At 39.4% G+C, this 20,496-nt stretch overlaps 1 protein-coding gene across 2 annotated transcripts; it reads right to left on the reverse strand.

The window, feature by feature from the left end:
* Positions 1 to 3,681: 3,681 nt before the first annotated feature.
* Positions 3,682 to 8,224, reverse strand: LOC111980306 (retinal cone rhodopsin-sensitive cGMP 3',5'-cyclic phosphodiesterase subunit gamma-like). 2 transcript variants are annotated; one of them, XM_024011029.2, is made up of 4 exons: positions 8,141 to 8,224; positions 5,844 to 6,001; positions 5,623 to 5,663; positions 3,682 to 4,048 (listed from the first exon to the last, which is right to left on the reverse strand). In XM_024011029.2, exons 2-4 carry the CDS (start codon positions 5,987 to 5,989, stop codon positions 3,972 to 3,974), a joined length of 264 nt encoding a protein of 87 aa, XP_023866797.1. In that variant the 5' UTR covers positions 5,990 to 6,001; positions 8,141 to 8,224; the 3' UTR covers positions 3,682 to 3,971. The 2 variants fall into 2 exon arrangements, with proteins under 2 accessions (XP_023866797.1, XP_070305228.1); XM_070449127.1 differs by having other exon boundaries at positions 8,081 to 8,215.
* Between the last annotated feature and the right edge of the window lie 12,272 nt (positions 8,225 to 20,496).

The raw sequence follows: 20,496 nt of genomic DNA on the forward strand, positions 1-20,496 counted from the left end.
AACTATCCCTCTGTCCAATGACACTGTCGCCAGACGTATAAATGACATTGCTAACGATCTTAAAGAACAGCTGGTAGATAAACTCAAAGACAAACGTTTTGCCTTACAGTTCGATGAAGCAACTGACAGCAACAAAGACTGTTTGTTTATCGCTTATGTACGTTTTGACATGACAAACTCCCTGTGTGAGGATCTACTTTTTTGTAAATATGTCAGAGACAGAGCCACAACTGAAGAGCTATTCAAAATGCTGGACTGCTTCCTGACTGAGAATGGGCTAAAGTGGGAGAACTGCATTGGTGTTTGCAGTGATGGTGCACAGACCATGGCAGGGATGAGAAAAGGACTTCGGGTACTCATCAAGAAGGCCTCACCTAATGCTGAGTGGACACACTGTGTTATACACAGAGAAGCACTGGCATCAAGGCACCTTTCCTCTGAATTAAGTGAGGTTATGACTGACATTGTAGGTGTAGTCAATTTTATAAAGACCAGACCACTAAAAACAAGAGTCTTCTCTGCTATCTGTGAGGAGATGGGAGCTGAACATCAAGCTGTGCTGTTTCACAGTGAAGCAAGGTGGCTGTCACGAGGAAAAGTATTTTCCTGTCACGAGGAAAAGTCTTAACAGATAAGAATGTTTTCGGAGCAGGAGCACAAGTATGACCTCGCAGAAAAATTTAGTGATGAGAACTTCCTGGCAAAACTGGCCTACCTGAGTGACATATTTGGAAAGCTAAATGAACTAAATCTACAGCTTCAAGGGAAAGATAAACACCTCCCTCAGGTCACAGACAAGATCAGCTCTTTCACTCGAAAGCTTGCAATGTGGGGCAGGCGACTTGATGAAGGAAATACTGATTCATTCGAGAACCTGCATGAATTTGTTGACACTACTGACTATGATGCCACCTCAGTGATTCCATATATTAAGGAGCATATTTCATCACTGATGGGATTCTTTAAAAAGTACTTCCCTGAAAACAGTTCCCAATATGACTGGGTGAGAGATCATTTCAATGCACCAGCTCCAACTGGTTTCAGCTCTGCAGAGGAGGACCAGTTCATTGATATGACGTCTGAATCCACATTGAGACTGAGGTTCACATCACAGACACTGAGTGAATTCTGGCTGAGTGTAGAGAGGCAGTATCCACTCTTAGGGCAGAGGGCCATGGGCATTCTTCTTCCTTTTGCAACATCTTATCTTTGTGAGACTGGCTTCTCTGCTGTTGCTGCACTGAAGACCAAGTACAGGTCCCAGCTAAACATTGAGCAGGAGCTGAGAGTTGCAGTATCATGCTTCAAACCCCGCTTCGAAAAGCTGTGCTCTGCAAAACGTGCTCATTGTAGCCATTAATCCTGACTTCCTCATTTTGATTTTWAAAAATCAGCACAAATTGTTTTATTCATTTTAGTTTTATAGGTCAAAATGTTTCATATATTGTGCTCCTGATCAATTTGAATATATTATTATTTATTGATTATATTTTATTTTATTTTTCAGTATCAAATTGGTCCCAAAAAAATTACAATAAGGCTTGAAATTTTTTTTTTTTCAGGCAAATTGATGCACTTTAAGTCTTTTCTGTTACAGACTAAAAAACAATGTTAATAAAGTTATTATTTGTTGTAAGTTGATCTATATTTCTTTCTTTTTTCTTTTTTTGTTTTCTTAAATGTTAATAAGGATATAATGTTATGCAGAGGTGTACTTATAACAATTTTATAGACAAACAATACTATTTACAGTCGCGGCGGAGAGTTGGGGGGCACAAAATATTTACTTCTTCCTAGGGGGGGTGGCGTAACAGAAAATAATTGAGAAGCACTGCACTAAGCGCAAACCAGATGGGATGGCGTATCACTGCAGAATACTGTGGTAGCCATGCTGGTAAAGTGTGCCTTGAATTCAAAATAAATCACAGACAGTGTCACCAGCAAAGCACCATCACACCACCTCCTCCATGCTTCACGGTGGGAACCACACACGCGGAAATCATTTGTTCACCTACTTTGCGTCTCACAAAGACATGGCGGTTGGAACCAAAAATCTCAAATTTGGACTCATCAGACAAAGGACAGATTTCCACCAGTCTAATGTCCATTGCACGTGTTTCTTGGCCCAAGCAAGTCTCTTCTTCTTATTGGTGTCCTTTAGTAGTGGTTTCTTTGCAGCAATTTGACCATGAAGGCCTGATTCACGTAGTATCCTCTGAACAGTTGATGTTGAGATGTGTCTGTTACTTGAACTCTGTGAAGCATTTATTTGGGCCGCAATCTGAGGCTGGTAACTCTAATGAATTTATCCTCTGCAGCAGAGGTAACTCTGGGTCTTCCTTTCCTGTGGCGGTCCTCATGAGACCCAGTTTCATCATAGCGCTTGGTTTTTGTGACTGCACTTGAAGAAACTTTTGAAGTTCTTGACATTTTCCGTATTGACTGACCTTCATGTCTTAAAGTAATGATGGACTGTCGTTTCTCTTTGGTTATTTGAGCTGTTCTTGCCATAATATTGACTTGGTCTTTTACCAAATAGGGCTATCTTCTGTATACCATCCCTACCTTGTCACAACATAACTGATTGGCTCAAACGCATTAAGAAGGAAAGAAATTCCACAAATTAGGCACACCTGTTAAATGAAATGCATTCCAGGTGACTACCTCATGAAGCTGGTTGAAAGAATGCCAACAGTGTGCAAAGCTGTCATCAAAGCAAAGGGTGGATACTTTGAAGAATCTCAAATATAAAATAGATTTTGATTTGTTTAACACTTTTTGGGTTACTACATGATTCCATATGTGTTATTTCATCGTTTTGATGTCTTCACTATTATTCTACAATGTAGAAAATAGTAAAAATAAAGGAAAATCCTTGAATGAGTGGGTGTGTCCAAACTTTTGATTGGTACTGTACATTTGTTAAAGTTTCAAACTACAGTATGTTATGGTGGAGCAATGTAGAAAAAATATGGTTGAATTATATGCTTATGAATGTTCATTGCTGTTCTTAATGAATGTTCTTTAAAAGAATGTCAGATGTTAGTGAAAAGTATAACATACTCAGATTTTCATTTTATACCCCATCATGGAAGGAGTTYTATTTTCTCCTATTTTCTCAGAATGACAGAAAAGCAAAGGACACCATGAGTATTGAAAATAAAAACTTGAATGGATCTATCAGGACATACAATCACACATACACATTCCGTCATATAAATGTGTTTGTGTGCGTAACACATCAATATATTTATATTTTGTTTGGTGGCGTACCGTACACTAAGAAGGGGGCAGTGTGGCACCACAGGGATAACAGGGAATGCCTTCACCATAATGATCTATGACAAAGCATCACACACCCTCCTCCCTGGTCTCATCCCTTTCGTTTCCRGTGTGTTCACAGTAGCACGCCTTATCAACAACAAGTAAAAAACACAATGCAAAAAAGAGAGATTGGGGTAAAAAGGGAGGGTAACGAAGGTAGAGGTTGCATTGGAAACAGAGACATATTTACAGTTCTGTAGTAGACTATAAMCAAGTACAAGCTAGTCATAGCTAGTCTTTGCTTGCGTCTATTGCTGTGGTTGATGGTTCCCAGAGGAATTGGGGGACTAAAGGGATCTGAGGGATTACAAAAGGAAAGAGGGAAGGGGGAGCCGAGGTAGGCTATTGTAGAGAGGAGGGGTGGGGGTGGTCTTGTTGTATCACATCAAGTATCTCTTATGTCCTGTATAAAATACAGTATAATACTATTATATGATAATAATACAAATAAACAGTTTTGTGTTCCGTCTGCCCACCGTATGTGGTCTTTCAGGCCGCAGTGCCTGACCACAACAGACTTAAGAACAGCGTGGAGTGACGAGACGACTTTAGGGGGATGGCCAGTCGCCTTATGGTGGCGCGCCAGACTAACACAGAAGGAAAGGGTCAAGAGCGGAGAGGTTAAGGGAAGGCAGGAGGCAGCAGTCTTAGATGATTCCATATTTTGCCAGATCACTGAGCTCCATGTCGCCGTAGGCCTCCCATGGGCAGACCACTGCTATGTCTAGAGAGAATGAGAGAGGGAGAAACAATTAGTATTGATTGTCCAGTTGATGAAAAAGGGCAAGGAACACTTGTTGGTTGTCTTGGTTGTCAATATACAGTGCCTTCAGAAGGAATTCCACATTTTGTTGTGTTACAGCCTGAATTGAAAATGGATTAAAACACACAATACCCCATAATGTCAAAGTGGAATTATGTTGTTTTAAAAAAAATGTTTTACAAATGATTTAAAAATTAAAATCTGAAAGGTCTTGAGTCAATACGTTTTCTTGGATGGACTCACTCTGTGTGCAATAATAGTGTTTAACATCATTTTTAAATGACTACCTCATCTCTGTACCCCACACATAAAATTATCTGTATGGTCCCTCAGTCGAACAGTGAATTTCAAACTCAGATTCAACTTCAAAGACCAGGGAAGTTTTCCGATTCCTCATCACAAAGAAGGGCACCTATAAAATAATAAAAGCAGACATTGAGTATCCCTTTGAGCATGGTGAAGTTATTAATTTCACTTTGGATGGTGTGTCAATACACCCAGTCTTTACAAAGATACAGGCGTCCTTCCTAACTCAGTTGCCCTAGAGGAAGGAAACCGCTCAGGGATTTCACCATGAGACCAATTGTGACTTTAAAAACTGAGGATGGATCAACAACATTGTACTTACTCCACAATACTAACCTAATTGACAGAGTGAAAAGAAGGACCTCTGTACAGAATAAAAATATTCCAAAACATGCATCCTGTCTGCAACAGGGCACTAAAATAAAACTGCAAAAAATGTGGCAAAGCACTTCACTTTTTGTCCTGAATACAAAGTGTTATGTTTGGGGCAAATCCAATACAACACATTACTGGGTACCACTCTCCATATTTTCAAGTATAGTCGTTGCTGCATCATGTTATGGGTATGCTTGTAATCGTTAAGAACTGGGGAGTTGACAGGGTAAAAAGGAAACGCAATGGAGCTAAGAACAGGAAAAATCCTAGAGGAAATCTGGTTCAGTCTGCTTCCACCAGACACTGGGAGATGAATTCACATTTCATGAGGACAATAACTTACACTGGAGTTGCTTACCAAGAAGACAGTGTATGTTCCTAAGTGTCCGAGTTACAGTTTTGACTTAAATCTGCTTGAAAATGGTTGTCTAGCAATGATCAACAACCAATTTGACAGAGCTTAATTTTGAAAATAATAATGGGAAAATATTGTGCAAAACTCTGAGACTTACCAAGAAAAACTCACAGCTGTTATTGCTGCCAAAGGTGATTCGAACATGTAATTGACTCAGGGGAGTGAAAACTTATGTACTTATACTTATTTTCATTACATTTGCAAAAATGTCTAGAGAGATGTTTCTAAGATGTCTTTGTCATTGTGGGGTTTTGTGTGTAGATGTGTGAGATTTTTTATTTATTTAATCCATTTTGAATTCAGGCTGTAACAACTAAATGTGGGATAATTCAAGAGGTATGAATACTTTCTGAAGGCGCTGTATACTGAAAGTAGAAATACAAATATATAGATGAACAAACATGACTACTGATGATTGCAGATGGAATATCAAAGTTACCTGTGCCAAGACCCTCCATGCCGGGGATGTCATCACCAAATCTGCAATTGACAAGGAAACATGTTTGTATCTTTTTTGTATCTAGAATTTGTCTGTCTGCATTTATACAGGTTTGAGAAAGTGAGAAAATTGAGTGCTTGTTCGTGTGAATATGTGGAACGGTTATGTGTGGAGTTTGTGTGTATCTGTGTGAATGTGTGATGACAGAGAGAGATTCTCACCCTTTCTGGCCAGGCTTGGGGGCCTTGCTCTTGAATGTACGGGTTTGCCTCTGCTTGAACTTGGGGGGTCCCTTCTTGGGGGTGGTGGGGCCAGCTGTTCCAGCGGGCGTTGCCAGGGCGCTTCCTGCAGGGGGAGCTGTGTTCATTTCTGCTGAGGTCTGACACAGAGAGAGACAGAGATTGTTACAAGACTGTACATAATACAACATTTTAAATGTCTCTATTCTTTTGAAATTTTTGTGAGTATAATGATTACTCTTAATTTCTGATTGTTTATTTAATATTTGTTTATTTCACTTGCTTTGGTAATGTAAACATGTTTCCCAAGCCAATAAATCCCATTAGAAAGAGAGAGAGTGCGCTGTTATAGTGTTGGCCAGAAAATCTATAATTTCCCTCTATCTTGTATTATCCTCACTCCCATGTTCTACGTCTATCCTGGCTAGTTTAACTTCACTTCAGGTCTGTCCACCCCCCCTCTCTTCTTCTCTACTGCTGTCTTTCTGCTAATCTCTATCTCTCTGCCAGGCTCCCTCCAGCCACCTTACTGGTAATCAGGATAGATTAGGGGGATTTGGCTAAACAGCCAGATTATCTCTGATTCCATATAAAACCCAATTTGATGAATTCCCTTCTTAAATCCCAGGAATGTCCTCTGTGTCACACGCAATTGCTTAGATCACGAAGGGAGGGGGGAAATCAACTCCTTAATTTCTCAGTCCCATAATATATTTTTCAAAACATCTTTCCCATTTGGGTTGGTACATTGTCTTGACCCTGGATACTCTCCTTTCTTAGCATGGACATCTTCTTCTTTTTGGATGTCTGATTTTACATGATCAATTATTTTGACCTGACTAAAGTATTGAATTGACTAGCCCCCACTAAATGTATATACATGCATATAGCATTGTAACACTATTGTACATTAAATCTTCACTACTGTGCATCTGATTTAAGATCCCATTGGCCTTTGATGTCGTCAGGGGAAAAAAGGTTGATCCTTATGACTTAGTAAGGATGTCGGGACGGACATCAATTAATGATGGTATTGAGACCGGCAGTGGCTGGCCTGCCAATCTCTTTAGTGGCTCAGACACTATACTGGACAACAGGTGAGGCCACACTTTGTCCTTGTTCCTGTTCTTCTTCATCCGTTTAAGCAGTATCCTCCTAATCTTTCTCCTGAGTACCCCCTTCCCTGAACCTGGGAGCTCCATAATCCTGTTAACATAATGACGTAGATGGAGCTCACTTTACCAGGACATGGTATGTAACTCAACAGATGCTGCACCTGCATGAGATCACAGATCTGGCTCTCCCTATGTTGCTGCCTAATGCCCATCCAGAGTGGATAGAGATCTGTAAAGCTGTGCAAAAGCATCTGTTGTTGTGATTTCAGTCTCTGCTTCTAACAGGTAAGTCTAGCCTCTCTCTCTGGGAATGTGGTGTCTGCTCTCTCTCAGATATCTGCCTTCCACTGGAAGTTTTGGATGCACATTGAAAATCCTGTCATTGTTTTACAACTTTTTAGATGTTGCACTGCGGTTTTGAAATTTCCCCCTAAGGAGCAGAATTTGATTTCTGCAGGTCAACTGTTTCTACAGTCACATCATTTATCAATAGATTGGCACAAATGTTTTCCCACCTAGTTCCCACTGCACTATTATAAAAAAAATCTCACTGTTCCAATATCAACACTAGCATACCATTGAGTGTGAAGCAATGTATTGGGCATGCCTTAATGGTATTCTAGTATGGACATTGGAACTTGCTGCTTCTAATGTGCCAATGATTTTAGAGTCAAGATGCACACGTTTGTAGCTATGTGGACTTCTGTCTACCACACAAATGGATTCCACATTTCACTTCCCAATCTGAAAGCACACTCATTGCTATCATGCTAGAATTCTCAATTGAGCAGGTGAGCTACAGTTACACATGCATGTACATTCTGCATCATGGCTACAGGTGTTAGATTTGCAGCAGTCAATCAATCACAATCTTAGATGTTCTTGCTTGATACTCTTGGAACTTTTTTCCTTTATACTTCCTTTACAAGTTATGTGTACTTATACTGTAGCACTAATGTAGTCATCTATATTAGCAATAAGTAATTAAGTAGTAGTAATGTATTATTTCTAAGGAATAATAAAGAAAAGTAGCAATAAGGAGGCCCCCCGTAACTACTCCCAAGGTCGTTGCTGTAAATGAGAATGTGTTCTCAGTCAACTTACCTGGAAAATAAGGGTTAAATAAAAAATAAATAAAATAAAATAAAAAAGTCTCTGCCTCACCTAATTTCACAAATGTTCCAAGGAGCTTCTGTCTCGAAATGAGAGCTACTGCTGCATGTCAGTCCAAGAGCAAAATGAACACAAGGAATCGGCCTTTGTTTAAATACCCCTGATTCTTAATCCTGCAGTCTCCTGGTTTCCAGTCACATGGTCTCCAAAAAGGTCAGCCAGCTCCTTCACCACCCCCACCCCACCTCCATTCCTGGACATCAGAGGGGGTGGGGACATCAGTGAGGCAGGTCAATATGTTTTTTTTAACTAACTTATCCAATTAAGCCTTGACACGCCTGTGTCAAGCTTGTCAAAGGAGTCGACATTGTATGTGGTTGCGTTCCTGGTCCATGTGAATAGTCTTTAAAGAGTCTGCGTTGTCACTGTGATTGGTCTTTAAAGACTGTGTTGTCACTCATGATGTTCCTTGAGCCTTGTGATCAGGTGGTARGGTTAGACCACTATCTTCTCCTGACAACTATTTTGTTGCTTGAGTGGGATATTTTACCTAAAATACACCGATAGCTCTGGAAAAATAAAAAAATAACACACACACACACACACACACACCTGAAAAATAAAGAACATTTCCTGACTTGTCATGCAGGTTAGGGGTCAATCTACTAAAGTTATTTTACTTGGTGATAATCAGTGTGTCTGTATTTAGTGTATTTTTGCAGGTGGCATTCTTTAACAGTCCTGTTACAGCTGGTATTTAGGCCTACCTGTAATTTACCATCAGAAATACCATCAAAACATTTCTGATTAAACAAACATTGAAGCCAATAGCAAAAAATAGCAACATTTTTCAGAAAGGATTTTTTGTGTGGATAAAATGAATAATGGATCAATCCCGTTACTCATAATTGGCTAGACAATTTTTTCCAAGTTAACTGAAAACCAAGTTAGTCGTCATGTCTGTCTTGCACTATTCGGTATACAGTATACGTCAGAGCATTGAGGAAGTACTGTGAATCTGCATTGCGTAAGATCATCTTTTCTAATATGTGACTACATACTGTGAGTCTAATACTTTTAGCTATATATCCAATCACCACGCAGCATCTTACTGTATCAAGGACATTCAAACAATAAGTGATTTTTAGGAATGTTTCAGAGCTAACTGTAAGCACATAGTTCTGAAATTTGTTTTAGAGCATATACAACAAACTGTAATAGTAAATCATTCCCAAATCCCTATAGTTTATACTCTAGACAGTACAATTTAAGTGTAGCACTACTTAAGATCATTACACAACATCAAACTCTTTTTTACCCCATTCATTTCTTCAGTGCTATTTGTATTAGTAATACAGTGCAGCATGAATCAAAACCTCTGTATGGGGAGAGGGTGTAGTGTTGTATTTTACATTTCCTTGTTGAATATGGTAAAGATGTTCATGTCCATGGGGATAATTATATGGGAAGGTGCCCATTTAATGGGGAAATGTATTTACTACGACTGTGATATGTGTTTCCCACCTAGCTATCTTAAGATGAATGCACTAACTGTAAGTCACTCTGGATAAGAGCATCTGCTAAATGCTTAAAATGTCAATATAAATTAACCGCGACGGTGCTGGCAAAATCCACATCGTCACAGGAGGCAACAGTCTAACCACAGAGCTCTGACGTCAAGGACGTTGACCTTGAGGTCTGGCATGGTGAAGTGCCAAATATGGACCTACAGTTAATGGGGACATTCTGGATTAGAGATTTAGGACCCTTTGGTACAGGACAGACCAAGCAGTGCAGACCAAGGGCCCTTAAAGGAAGCTGACGCTATTTCATATACAGTACTTCATCACGTACCTGATAATGGAGGTCTGGGGACGAGTACTTAAATAATTGGTGAATTGGTAGCAAAGTTGACAATATGCCCTTGTCTCATAAGAGCTATTTCATWTAATTTGGATCTTTTTTGACATGAATGATTTTACTGAGGAAAAAAGTAGTGAAACGTATTGCTCCTCAAGTTGAGTCTTGGATATGTTGACCCAGACCACTGGTCTGGTCTGGTTTTGAGGGCAGGCCAGTTATAGAAACTCTTATCTGAAAGTCTCAGAAGCATGGATATGGATCAGCCTCTCAGACAGTACCTGGGTTGATGAGGCTAGGACTGGGTCATTTCTTGACCCCTTTAGAGAGATCTTGATTCTATGTTCAATTATTGACCTGTGACAAAAACAGCTAATATCCTGTAACTACATACAGAACATGGGATAAACATAATATTGCTTTTTCTGTTCATACATTGTGAAGACACCACTTGGTCTTTCACTTTGTTGTCTGTGCACAGATGAAATCAATGTCGACGAAACGTCTAGAATAGAAATTGCATTAGTCTACGTCAGGAGGCTATAGCTCAAGAGGTTCTTTAAGTACAGTTGATGTGATTAGGGATCTCTTAGTGATTACCTGTCTGACAGACAGTTAAAAGACAATTAATTAACTGTTGACAACCACTTTTCCATAAACAACACTGACATTTAACTTTAAAAGCAACAGAAAGTCAAAACATGGTGTTACTATTAGTAGGTCAATATGTAAATCTTTTAAGAGTCACAGGCCCAGCCTTTTCTGTATGTGTGCTCACAGTAATACTTGGATAATTGGATTACACAGGGGTTAAGCAATTAGCACTGATTTACCTCGATGGGGTTTGACTTGACTATAGGCAGTACATAGACAGACAAATACACAGTATGCATTCTACATGAACTGTCTTGTTGTGTAMATGTATACAGATTGTGTGTTATGTTAAAGCCCTCTGTGCTGTGCTGCATTGAGTACATTGCATGCATACATGCATTCGTTCAATATGTTTATCCTCCCTCATAGTTTTGATGGACGTCTGGAGAGTGTCTCCCAGACACTGAGAAGAACACACCGTTTGTTAATATGGTCCAGACTGGGAGGACCTGACCTAGGGCTGGCCGAATGAATTCGATTAATTTGAATTTATGTTTTTGCGCGAAATTCCAAATGCCTGTATCGCAGAATCAAATTTGTGTGTGTATTTGTGTGTATTTTTCGTTTTTATGAACGTTTATGTCCGATTGTTATCGTGTTGTCTTTTTGGTCTCGTCTCGTTCGCTCCTTCTGTGTTGAGCACCTTCCCATTTATACCAGAGATCTGTAAATAACGACGAGATGCTCATGTCTCCGCCCTATCAGTGGGAGTCGTTGTCCCAAAGGAGGGAAGGCAGGCGACAAGCTTAGGTTAATAAAAAATAAGCGCATAGAAACGCAATGGACTTATTTTGGACAGATTTTGGAGAGAGTGAAACCTCTCGCTTCGCGTCTTTCTCTCACTCAAAGCAACGAATATGAGAGATCACTTCTTACTCTCTGACAAACAGTTTCAACTCGCTATTTGCATTTGAGGTTTGGTCCAATCATATGGACACCGAAACACATGGAATTATTATTTTACTGTAATAAAGGAGAAGTTAACCTTTCGYACCATACACTGTTAATATTTAAACTCCTCAAATTTCGAGCAGAGCACGGAGGTACCAATGGACATTTATTATGGAAAATGAATATTCAGTTTGTCGCGCGCGCATTACGGTACCACGTATCGCTGGCAGCATTTTAATCAAATAAAGATTGTTATGTTAGTTGTTTAGTCTGTGTTTTATAAATGTACAATACGCATAAAACAATTATATTATGAATTGGCAACTCGTTCTCATTCTGAGAAATATGGTAGGCCACTTGATTTCAACATCTGAACGAGGTGGACAGGCTAGCATGCTGTTCAAACAGTTGGAGACGGACAGAAGGGTGTGTTCATAACAATTCAACTGTTTAGCCTTGTTAGCTGAATTCAYAGCTTGTGATTATACCTAGATCCAATTTGGCTAAACTTGAAATAKACATATTAGCTGGCTACTCACTAGCGCGTGGGCTTTTGCTTGAGAGATTGTTTATGAGATCGGTTTTAATTTTCTATAATGCCTGCTACATTATTAGTGAATTTGCATTATGCATATTTCTGGTTAAAAAAAATTAACAAAAATACACTTTTTATAGACAGACCTGTAAACCAGATCGCCCTATGTATAATGTTACAAGCTCTGAATTCAAACATTATTGCTGACTGTTTTAAATGCAGTGTATTTGACCTTTTAATTGTACAACAAAGCTTATTTAGAGATATATTTTTTAATGTAGATATACAGTACCAGTCAACAGTTTGGACACCTACTCATTCAAGTGTTTTTGTAGAATAATAGAGAAGACTTCAAAACAATGAAATAACACATATGGAATCATGTAGTAACCAAAAAAGTGTTAAACAAATAAAAATATGTTTCATATTTTAGATCCTTCAACATAGCCACCCTTTGCCTTGATGACAGCTTTGCACACGCTTGGCATTCTCTCAACCAACTTCACCTGGAATGCTATCCCAACAGTCTTGAAGGAGTTCCCACATATGCCGAGCACTTTTTGGCCTCTTTTCCTTCATTCTACAGTCCATCTAATCCCAAACCATCTCAATTGTGTTGAGGTCGGGTGATTGTGGAGGCCAGGTCATTTGATGCAGAACTCTATCACTCTCCTCCTTGGTCAAATAGCCCTAATACAGCCTGGAGGTGTGTTGGGTCATTATCCTGTCGAAAAAACAAATGATAGCCTCACTAAGCACAAACCAGATGGGATGGCCTATCGCTGCAGAATGCTGTGGTAGCCATGCTGGTTAAGTGTGCCTTGAATTCAAAATAAATCACAGACAGTGTCACCAGCAAAGCACCATCACACTTCCTCCTCCATGCTTCACGGTGGGAACCACACATGCGGAGATCATCCGTTCACCTTCTCTGCGTCTCACAAAGACATAGCGGTTGGAACCAAATAAACTCAGCAAAATAAGAAACGTCCTCTCACTGTCAACTGTTTATTTTCAGCAAACTTAACATGTGTAAATATTTGTATGAACATAACAATATTCAACAACTGAGACATAAACTGAACAAGTTCCACAGACATGTGACTAACAGAAATTGAATAATGTGTCCCTGAACACAGGGGGGGTCAAAATCAAAGTAACAGTCAGTATCTGGTGTGGCCACCAGCTGTATTAAGTACTGCAGTGCATCTCCTCATCATGGACTGCACCAGATTTGCCAGTTCATGCTGTGAGATGTTACCCCACTCTTCCACCAAGTTCCTAGACATTTCTGGGGGGAATGGTCCTAGCCCTCACCCTCCAATCCAACAGGTCCCAGACGTGCTCAATAGGATTGAGATCTGGGCTCTTCGCTGGCCATGGCAGAACACTGACATTCCTGTCTTGCAGGAAATCACGCACAGAACGAGCAGTATGGCTGGTGTTATTGTCATGCTGGAGAGTCATGTCAGGATGAGCCTGCAGGAAGGGTACCACATGAGGGAGGAAGATGTCTTCCCTGTAACGCACAGCGTTGAGATTGCCTGCAATGACAACAAGCCATGTCCGATGATGCTGTGACACACCGCCCCAGACCATGACGGACCCTCCACCTCCAAATCGATCCTGCTCCAGAGTACAGGCCTCGGTGTAACGCTCATTCCTTCAATGATAAACGCGAATCCGACCATCACCCCTGGTGAGACAAAACTGCGACTCGTCAGTGAAGAGCACTTTTTGCCAGTCCTGTCTGGTCCAGCGACGGTGGGTTTGTGCCCATAGGCAACGTTGTTGCCGGTGATGTCTGGTGAGGACCTGCCTTACAACAGGCCTACAAGTCCTCAGTCCAGCCTCTCTCAGTCTATTYCGGAGAGTCTGAGCACTGATGGAGGGATTGTGCGTTCCTGGTGTAACTCGGGCAGTTGTTGTTGCCGTCCTGTACTTGTCCCGCAGGTGTGATGTTTGCACAGGATGTACCGATCCTGTGCAGGTGTTGTTACACGTGGTCTGCTACTGCGAGGATGATCAACTGTCCGTCCTGTCTCCCTGTAGCGCTGTCTTAGGCGTCTCACAGTACAGACATTGCAATTTATTGCCCTGACCACATCTGCAGTCCTCATGCCTCCTTGCAGCATGTCTAAGGCACGTTCACGCAGATGAGCAGGGACCCTGGGCATCTTTCTTTTGGTGTTTTTCAGTGTCATTAGAAAGGCCTCTTTAGTGTCTTAAGTTTTCATAGCTGTGACCTTAATTGCCTACCGTCTGTAAGCTGTTTGTGTCTTAATGACTGTTCCACAGGTGCATGTTCATTAATTGTTTATGGTTCATTGAACAAGCATGGGAAACAGTGTTTAAACCCTTTACAATGAAGATCTGTGAAGTTATTTAGATTTTTACAAATTATCTTTGAAAGACAGGGTCCTGAAAAAGGGACGTTTCTTTTTTTGCTGAGTTTATCTCAAATTTGGACTCATAAGACCAAAGGACAGATTTCCACCGGTCTAATGTCCATTGCTCGTGTTTCTTGGCCCAAGATAGTCTCTTCTTATTATTGGTGTCCTTTAGTAGTGGTTTCTTTGAAGCAATTCGACCATGAAGGCCTGATTCACGCAGTCTCATCTGAACAGTTGATGTTGAGATGTGTCTGTTACTTGAACTCTGTGAAGCATTTTTTGGGCTGCAATCTGAGGTGCAGTTAACTCTAATGAACTTATCCTCTGCAGCAGAGGTAACTCTGGGTCTTCCTTTCCTGTGACGGTCCTCATGAGAGCCAGTTTTATCATAGCGCTTGATGGTTTTTGCGACTGTACTCGAAGAAACTTTCAAAGTTCTTGACATTTTCTGGATTGACTAACCTGCATGTCTTAGAATAATGCTGGACTGTKGTTTCTCTTTGCTTATTTGAGCTGGTCTTGCCATAATATGGACTTGGTCTTTTACCAAATAGGGCTATCTTCTGTATACCACCCCTACCTTGTCATAACAAAACTGATTGCCTCAAACGCATTAAGAAGGAAAGAAATTCCATAAATTAACTTTTATAAATTAACTTTTTGACACACCTGTTAACTGAAATGCATTCCAAGTGACTACCTCATGAATCTGGTTGAGAGAATGCCAAGAGTGTGTAAAGCTGTCATCAAGGCAAAGGGTGGCTACTTTGAATAATCTCAAATATAAAATATATTTAGATTAGTTTAACACTTTTTTTGGTTACTACATGATTCCATACGTGTTATTCATAGTTTTGATGTCTGCAATGTAGAAAATAGTAAAAATAAAGAAAAAACATAGAATGAGTAGGTGTGTCCAAACTTTTGACTGGTATTGTATATCGTTAATCGCCCATAAGTTTGAAAACACAAACAGCCCTAACCTGACCACAAGCTAACATTTAAAAGCAGACACAGGTGTCTCTAACTCATCTGCCGACATAGGTCTAGTGTAGTCAACCAATTTATACTCTTGATATCCATTATCCTATACACCAATTTAAATGGCACTAGTCAATTATAAGGCTGGAATCTTATGCCACTGTTCCTCTTTAGTGGAATCTTTTTTTGTGGAAGACAGTGTTGGCGCTACCTGCCGCACAAAACAAATGAAGAAGAGGAACTGGGTGCACTGGTTTGTTTTTATTTAGTCTCAGGTTCATTATGTGTGTAGTTTATAACATTGCCAAATGGGACAGAGAACCTACATGGATTATGCCTTTTAAGTAAGCCTTGTATCATACAGTATATCCTTTTCAATAGGTACAGTTGAAGTGGGAAGTTTACATACATCTTAGCCAAATACATTTAAACTCAGTTTTTCACAATTCCTGACTGCTACTGTTACGAATAGCCTACGCTTCAACCAAGTTCTCTTGCAGGTGAGTAGTGCCTTTTGCATTTTATTATACATTATTTTGTGGGTAGAATGGCCAGGTTAAACTAATCTTAAGGCAAGATGACCTTACATACAGTTGAAGTCGGAAGTTTACATACACCTTAGCCAAATACATTTAAACTCAGTTTTTCACAATTCCTGACTGCTACTGTTACGAATAGCCTACGCTTCAACCAAGTTCTCTTGCAGGTGAGTAGTGCCTTTTGCATTTTATTATACATTATTTTGTGGGTAGAATGGCCAGGTTAAACTAATCTTAAGGCAAGATGACCTTACATACAGTTGAAGTCGGAAGTTTACATACACCTTAGCCAAATACATTTAAACTCAGTTTTTCACAATTCCTGACATTTAATCCTTGTAAAAATGCCCTGTTTTAGGTCAGTTATGATCACCACTTTATTTTAAGAATGTGAAATGTCAGAATAATTGTAGAGAGAATGATTTATTTCAGCTTTTATTTCTTTCATCACATTCCCAGTTCTGTCTCTTATACACATCTAGATGTGTATAAGAGACAGCACCTGGATTGTGCAACATTTGCCCATTATTCTTTTCAAATTCTTCAAGCTCTGTCAAATTGGTTGTTGATCATTGCTAGACCACCATTTTCAGGTCTTGTCATAGATTTTTAAGTAGATTTAAGTCAAAACTGTAACTTGGCCAATCCAGAACCTGTCTCTTATACACATCTAGATGTGTATAAGAGACAGCCCACATCATGATGCTGCCACCCCCGTGCATCACGGTTCGGATGATGTTCTTCAGCTTGCAAGCCTCCCCATTTTTCCTCTAAACATAACGATGGTCATTATGGCCAAACAGTTCTATTTTTGTTTCATCAGACCAGAGGACATTTCTCCAAAAAGTACGATCTTTGTCCTCATGTGCCTGTCTCTTATACACATCTAGATGTGTATAAGAGACAGGTACATTACGATGGTCATTATGGCCAAACAGTTCTATTTTTGTTTCATCAGACCAGAGGACATTTCTCCAAAAAGTACGATCTTTGTCCTCATGTGCAGTTGCAAAATGTAGACTGGCTTTTTTATGCCGGTTTTGGAGCAGTGGCTTCTTCCTTGCTGAGTGGCCTTTCAGGTTATGTCGATATAGGACTTGTTTTACTGTGGATATATATACTTTTGTACCTGTTTCCTCCAGCATCTTCACAAGGTCCTTTGCTGTTGTTCTGGGATTGATTTGCATTTTTCGCACCAAAGTACGTTCATCTCTAGGAGACAGAATGCGTCTCCTTCCTGAGCGGTATGACGGCTGCGTGGTCCCATGGTGTTTATACTTGCATACTATTGTTTGTACAGATGAACGTGGTACCTTCAGGTGTTTGGAAATTTCTCCCAATGATGAACCAGACTTGTGGAGTTCTACAATTTTGTTTCTGAGGTCCTGGCTGATTTCTTTTGATTTTCCCATGATATTAAGCAAAGAGGCACTGAGTTTGAAGGTAGTCCTTAAAATACATCCACAGGTACACCTCCAATTGACTCCAATGATGTCAATTAGCCTATCAGAAGCTTCTAAAGCCATGACATCATTTTCTGGAATTTTCCAAGCTGTTTAAAAGCACAATCAACTTAGTGTATGTAAACTTCTGACCCACTGGAATTGTGATACAGTGAATTATAAGTGAAATAATCTGTCTGTTAGCAATTGTTGAAAAATGACTTGTGTCATGCACAAAGTAGATGTCCTAACCGACTTGCCAAAAACTATAGTTTGTTAACAAGAATTGTGTGGAGTGGTTTAAAAATGAGTTTTAATGACACCAACCTAAGCGTATGTAAACTTCCAACTTCAACTGTATCAACCAATATCAACATATTGGACTGTCTGGAAGAGAGGAGCTTTGTTTCAGCTCACCCAGTTCTAGACCAAAGGTGTCTGGACAGATAGACCATGTGAGATGTGTGACACTGCATACAATCCTTCGTATCCTCCTTAATTGCCATCGCCAAGCAACCCTGAAATAGAATACCAACACTGACCTGTCACCTTATTGACACATTTCGTAACTGGCACACTTCCTAGAGAAAGAAAGAGAGAATTGCCTTTAATAATTCAGATTTTTTTTCTCATATAAAAAGGAATTTAATACAGTGCCTTCAGAAAGTATTTATACACTTTGACTTATTCCACATTTTGTTGTATTACAGCCTAAATTCAAAATGGATTAAATCGTTTTTCTCTCTCACCCATCTACACGCCATAATGACAAAGTAAAAAACATGTGTTTAGAAATGTTAGCAAATAATGAAATACAGAAATATAGCATTTACATAAGTATTCACACCCCTGAGTCAATACTTTGTAGAAACAACTTAGGAAGCATTTACAGCTGTGATACTTTCTGGGTAAGTCTCTAAGAGCTTTCCACACCTGGATTGTGCAACATTTGCCCATTATTCTTTTCAAATTCTTCAAGCTCTGTCAAATTGGTTGTTGATCATTGCTAGACCACCATTTTCAGGTCTTGTCATAGATTTTTAAGTAGATTTAAGTCAAAACTGTAACTCAGACATTCACTGTCTTCTTAGTAATGTGTTGCATTGGATTTTCCCCAAAGATAATTGCTTGCCACATTTTTAGCAGTATTGCTAAGGGTATTGTTGCAAACAGGATGCATGTTTGGGAATATTTTTTATTTTGTACAGGCTTCCTTCTGTTCACTGTCAATTATTTTAGTATTGTGGAGTAACTACAATGTTGTTGATCCATCCTCAGTTTTCTCCTAACTCTGTAACTGTTTTAAAGTCAGCATTGACCTCATGGTGAAATCCCTGAGCGGTTTCCTTCCTCTCCGGCAAATGAGTTAGGAACGACAACTGTATCTTTGTAGTGACTGGGTGTATTGATACGCCATCCAAAGTGTAATGAATAACTTCATCATCTACCAATAGGTGCCCTTCTTTGCGAGGCATCGGAAAACTGCTCGACTGAGGGACCTTATAGATAATTGTATGTGTGGGGTACAGAGATAAGGTTGTAAATCAAAAATCATGTTAAACACATATTGCACATAGCGTGAGTCCATGCAATGTATTATGTGACTTGTTAAGCAAACGTTTACTCCTGAACTTATTAAGGCTTGCCATAACAAAGGAGTTGAATACTTATTGTCTCAAGACATTTTAGCTTTTAATTTTTTATTAATTTATAAACATTTCCAAAAATATAATTCCACTTTGAGATTATGGGTTATTGTGTGTAGATAAGTGACACAGCATCTCAATTTAATCCATTTAAAATTCAGGCTGTAACACAACAAATGTGGAAAAAGGTAAGGGGTGTGAACACTTTCTGGCACGTTATGTATGAAGCTTTTAGGCTATTTTCATGTACATTTATTCCAGTAAATATCTAAAAGAAAATAACTAGCAATTTTTCATTCAAAAACTAGATTGTTTTAATGTTTTATTAAATCAATGAAGCTCCTTTTCGCTTTGTAGTGTAGAATCCCAAAATCCTCACCCCCATCAGTTCTGGGCAAAATTTCTTGCTACCTTGGCAACAACCAAATTATCAGGATTTGCTGTTTTAGTCCTTGAAGGTATATGTCCCTAGAGTTGGAAAATGTGCAGCAGTGCAGCAATGAGAGCTCTTTTCTCAATCCCATACATTTGTCCAATAGGGATTTTAACCTATGACAAACTATGTCCGTATAGAACAAGTTATTCCTCACATAAACCCTTAAATCATATGGAATTTGAAAGAATTCCATGTCAGTGAAGCAGATATAAACTAAGGTTTCAACATCCTAATGTCAATGGCACAAAAAAATGTGTCTGATGGATAACTGTGGATCTAAACGTTCCAATGATATATGATTAAAGGGTATACCTGAGCAAGAACTTGTTGTATACTGACATTGTCATAGGTTAAAATCTATGGGAGAAATGAATGGGATGGAGGGATGAAAGAAAGAGTGATAACACAGAGAAAGCTCCCATTGCGGCACTGCTATCACACATTTTCCAACTCAAAGGACATTTCAAGAAAATCACTATGAGATATCGTCAACCCAAGTGAGCCTGACCAACCCCCCTGGCTCATGGATTATTTGTCATTTGTTTGCAGTAGAATTTTAAGCACTGCAGTGCACCACAGCTCCAGAATTATACACATTGTTGTTAAAAATCACTTGTCGCCCAGACAGCGTCTTCACATCTTTTTCATTCTTATCACAATATTGGGCTGATTTGTATGTGGGCGTGGATCAGATATTGTGTTGCCTATAGTTTGTCAGTATTAGGCTAATCAACATAATTGTATCCTATTTAAAATCACTACAAACATGCTAGATACAAGTCACCAATGCTTTAACCCCATTAGGCTGTATTTAAAAATATATATATAAGTGAAAAATTAAAGATGCACTATGCAGAAATCGCTCCGGCATTTCCTGGTTGCTAAAATTCGAATAGTCCGCCTAATTTCAGTTTGTGACAAAACAAGCAAGTATAGTGTAGAGAATCATTGTCATCTAAACCGCTGWAAAATATATTTTCCATAACCAAAAATATTGTCTTTTCAGCTGTTTGAAGCTGGTGTACAAACC

The sequence above is a fragment of the Salvelinus sp. IW2-2015 genome, linkage group LG20 (assembly GCF_002910315.2).
Source record: "Salvelinus sp. IW2-2015 linkage group LG20, ASM291031v2, whole genome shotgun sequence".
Classification (NCBI taxonomy): Eukaryota; Metazoa; Chordata; class Actinopteri; order Salmoniformes; family Salmonidae; genus Salvelinus; species Salvelinus sp. IW2-2015.

Coding starts and splice junctions, on each gene's coding strand:
- LOC111980306 (XM_024011029.2), bottom strand. CDS start 5,989: ATGAACACAGCTCCCCCTGCAGGAAGCGCCCTGGCAACGCCCGCTGGA. Junction 5,664..5,843: donor CCCAAGCCTGGCCAGAAAGG/GTGAGAATCTCT, acceptor TGTCAATTGCAG/ATTTGGTGATGACATCCCCG. Junction 4,049..5,622: donor CATGGAGGGTCTTGGCACAG/GTAACTTTGATA, acceptor CATTCTCTCTAG/ACATAGCAGTGGTCTGCCCA.